General features: G+C 38.3%; 1 protein-coding gene across 3 annotated transcripts in view; it reads right to left on the reverse strand.

The window, feature by feature from the left end:
- Positions 1-380, reverse strand: part of LOC110334079 (prolactin-8A9) — a 7,357-nt gene extending 6,977 nt beyond the window's left edge. Inside the window, exon 1 of one of the 3 annotated variants that reach the window (XM_021215932.1) lies at positions 290-380. In XM_021215932.1, the coding sequence (XP_021071591.1) occupies positions 290-323 (34 nt within the window). In that variant the 5' untranslated portion in view covers positions 324-380. The remainder of the gene's footprint in view (positions 1-289) is intronic. The other 2 variants (XM_021215931.1, XM_021215933.1) reach the window with 2 other exon arrangements.
- Positions 381-4,219: the final 3,839 nt, after the last annotated feature.

Consider the following 4,219-nt stretch of genomic DNA (forward strand, 5'->3'; position numbering starts at 1 on the left):
TTTCCCTGATGGCTAAGGATGTTGAACATTTTTTCAGGTGTTTCTCAACCATTCGATATTCCTCAGTTGAGAGTTCTTTATTTAGCTCTGTACCCCATAAGAAAAATAATTTTAAAAGATAATAACAAGTCTACGCCACAATTTTACTCCTGATAATCTATAAGCAATTATCTATTAAACCTGGTAGAACATCGAAGTTTCTAAAGGAATAATTCCATCAGACCAAACTCATAGAACTACTGAACTGAATATTTTTACTAAGAGAGACACAAAAGGGGAATGTACTTACAGAAGTGAGGTTGACTCAGTGGCAGCACCATCATTGAGGAGATCCTAAGCAGAATTTCTGTCTCTGAAGATCTGCTTCACTTGATTCATACATTTAGTTAGTTTCCTGCTCCTATATATTCGAGCAGATATCTCAAAGGCATGCATAGCCATGTGACAGCAAGAAGTCACGTAGAGAAACATCCATTCNTGACACATGTCTTTCTTGCTCCAGGGAATGTTAACCATTTTATTACAACATACTTCTATGAGTCTGGATGGTTTCTCTTTGCATGTTCCTACATGTTGATTCTTGTGCAAATTATTTTTGAAATCTCTGTAGCCATTCTCAGCTGCCTGATCACAGATGATCATATCAGACCATGAGGAAACTGGCACTCATGATTACTTCTCCTTCCTTAGAATTATACGTTCTTTGCTTTTATCTTTTTTCTAATCTTTATGGACAGAGCGCGAGTCTTTATTGAATATTTGACTACCATGTCAAAGCATTAGTAAATTATCCATAGTGTTATTGTGAATCTTTGCCAGTAATCACTGGCTACTCTAAAGAGTGTTTCTCTAGAACTATGCTGACAATAATTATAATCTGCATGCTTAAATTAATCAGGTATTTAGAAGTCAGTCTGAAATAAGTCTGATATATGTAACACAAAACCTCCATCAACTTCTCTCTAGGCAGTATAATCTCTCAAAAATCATTGCACCCTCTTTTAAAATAACAAATATGAATTCTTTTATTGCAATTTCCCTTAATTATATCAGAAGTTTGTTAACTGTACCAGTAACAACTGTGGCATGTTTGTCCTAATGATTAGTTTATACATTTGCTTCTAGTATTAGCACTGGTGAAAATTCTTAAAAAGCAATTCCACAGTGACTTCCAGACTCTGGCATGTGTTCAACATTAATGGATCTTCTAACTCAATGCCAACAAAATTTCCTCATATTGTTGAAATAGAGTAATTGCTGCCAAAAACTTTGGCAAATCTGTTCGGTCTAATATTCATTTGAAAGGTCATACAGTTACAAGAATAGCATGAGGAATTTCAGAAGCCTGGCTTTACAATATCTCTTGAGAATTAATATCTGATCTCCTTGTCACCCTCATCTCAGAGATTTAATTCAACAAACATATGGTTCCCAGGAGCCCTGAGGACTAGCAAAATGAATAGAAATATGTGACCAAGAGGTTGGGAGGTAGGAAGGACCTTCTAGAATCTACCAGAGACCTGGGAAGTGAGAATCTCTCATGACTCAAAGGGAGGGACCTTAGATGGTATGTCCAAGAGTGGGTAGAGGGAACTTGTAGAGTCCACCATCATTAGAAAGACATGGCATCAAATGGAGGGATGGGGGTTGCCATCCCACAGTCAAAACTCTGATCCATAATTGTTCCTTTCTAAATGATCTGCAGGGACAAAAATGGAGAAGAGACTGAGGAAAAGGATGTTCAGGGACTGACCCAACTTGGGATCCATCTCAAGGGGAGTCTACAAGGTCTGATACTATTACTGATGGCATCGAGTACTTACAGAAAGGAATCTTGCATGGTTACCTCTGAGAGGCCAAACAAGCAGCTGAAAGAATCAAATACAGATACTTATACCCACTAAATGGACTGAAGTCAGGGACCCCTGTGGTTGAATTAGGGAATGACTGGAAGAAACTGATTAGAAGGGCAATCCCATAGGAAGACCAGCACTGTCAAATATCCCAGAGCCCTGAGATCTCTCAGAAATCAAGACATCAACTAGGAAGCATACACTATCTTGTATAAGACCTTCTACCAATATACATCACAGGACTGTCTGATCAGGCCTCAGTGAGAGAAGATTTGCCAAACCCTCAAAAGACTTGTGGCCCCATGGAGTGGAAAGGTATGGAGGGGTTTTGGGGTGGGTGTAGAGGAGTGGAGACATCCTCTTGGAGATGGAGGTTGGGGGAAGGAACAGGATGAGGGACTGTGGGAGGGTGGACCACGAGGGATTAGGTTAATGACTGAAATATTAAAAAAAAATTAAAGTAATTTAAAAATCAAACAAAAACAAACAAAACAACCAAAGAAACATATGGTTCTCAGGAGTTCCTTTTCCTACATGTATGTACACTCTCAAAGATCCCTTTTTGTTTCTTTTTTATTGAGTTATTTTATTTATTTACATTCCAAATGGTACTCCCATTCCTAGTCCCGCTCTTAGCAAGTTCATCATCCCATTTCCCACTCGCTCTCCTTCTGAGAGGCTGCTCACTGACCCAACCACTCTATCTACCTGCTCCAGTCATCAAATTTCCACAGGTTTAAGCATATCCTCTCCCACTTAGTCCAAAGAGGGCACTCCTTTGCTACATATATGCTAGGGTTCCTTGTCCAGCCCGTGTATGATATTTGGTAGGTAGCTTAGTCTATGCGAGCTCAGGAGGGTCTGGGTTATTTAAAATTGACTTAATGATTCTGCATCCACATGGACATTAGTCACACATTAGCAAAGGTAATAGACATCATGAGCAAGCCTTGGGGTTATATGAGTTGTTTAGCCCAAAGCACAAGACTGTGTAGAGTAGCACAGATGGGATCATCTTCTTTTGCAAGCTTATACTCTTCTGTATTGTTTAGGTTGCTTCACTTTAGACTGACATATGATCAGTAGGAGTTGGCATTTTGCTAAGGGCCAAGAAGCAGGGCCCATTCAGATCGACCAAAGAAGTTGTCCCTTAAGAAATATTTTGCTGGGCTTTAATCCCAGAACTTGGGAGGCAGAGGCAGGCAAATTTCTGAGTTCTAGGCCAGCCTGATCTACAGAGTAAGTTCCAGGACAGCCGGGGCTAAAGAGAGAAATCCTGTCTCATAAAAATCAAAAAAAAAAAAAAAAAAAAAAAAAAAAAAAAAAAAAAAGAAAGAAAGAAAGAAAGAAAGAAAGAAAGAAAGAAAGAAAGAAGTAGTCTTTCAACTTTTGACAGTCTCTTGCTTGGTCTTATGTTGTCTAGTTGTTTATCTATCAACAGTGTTTAAGGAAAGGACCCTGGCTTTGGTTAGTAATCTTCTCCCCACAGACTCCCCTATTCTCAACAACAAAAAGTTCATCATGATTTTCATAACCTCAAGCAGAACACTACAAACTTGATATACAGCCCACATCTCTTGTGCATGTTCACTCCCAAGATTCCTATCTACATTAGAGAATTGTATACAAAGTACTCTATGGGGGAGGTTTGAGTGACTGTCCCCAGGACAAACTGTATCATTTTTATACTCCTTGATCTATCTTTTCATTCTTGCACTGTTGGATTTTCCCTGAGTGATTTTGGAAAGCCATGAATTCTAGTCTACTTGGCAAACTGATGGGACAGTTCCGTGAAGAGTCCTTTAAGATGTCTTCGGGTCCTCTTTAATGTCCTGTCACTTCTATAGAATCCCTTTTACTGCAAGTGTAATTTTATGCTGAATTATGATTTGCAAGAAAATAATATGCATACATTGTAGTTACAGTTTTGGAGTCACCTCTTCTAACAAAGTGAATGTGTTTTCCAGAAATGCATAAGTTGAGATTAAAACTACCTGATTAAAGTGAAAGGGGTTATTCCTGACATTCATAAACAGATATCTTCTACTTGATTCTTAATTTAGTCAAAATGATGATACTTTCATCAAAATTACCTGACTATAATTTAGCTCAGTGGTAAGTTGTGTTCTCTTCTCAACTTTTTATCTTCTGAAATTCTCCTGCATGTTTGGATTCTTATTTCTTTTCCTAGATTTGAGTATTATTTTCTGCTATGTATTTCCATTCTAGATTTTGTAAACTTTACAATGTACCTTAAAAAACCATATGTACCTGTACTGGATAGCTTTGTGTCAACTTGACACAGCTGGAGTTATCACAGAGAAAGGAGCTTCAGTTGGGGAAATGCCTCCATGAGATCCAGCTGT

Source organism: Mus pahari, chromosome 16, assembly GCF_900095145.1.
Source record: "Mus pahari chromosome 16, PAHARI_EIJ_v1.1, whole genome shotgun sequence".
NCBI classification, from domain to species: Eukaryota; Metazoa; Chordata; class Mammalia; order Rodentia; family Muridae; genus Mus; species Mus pahari.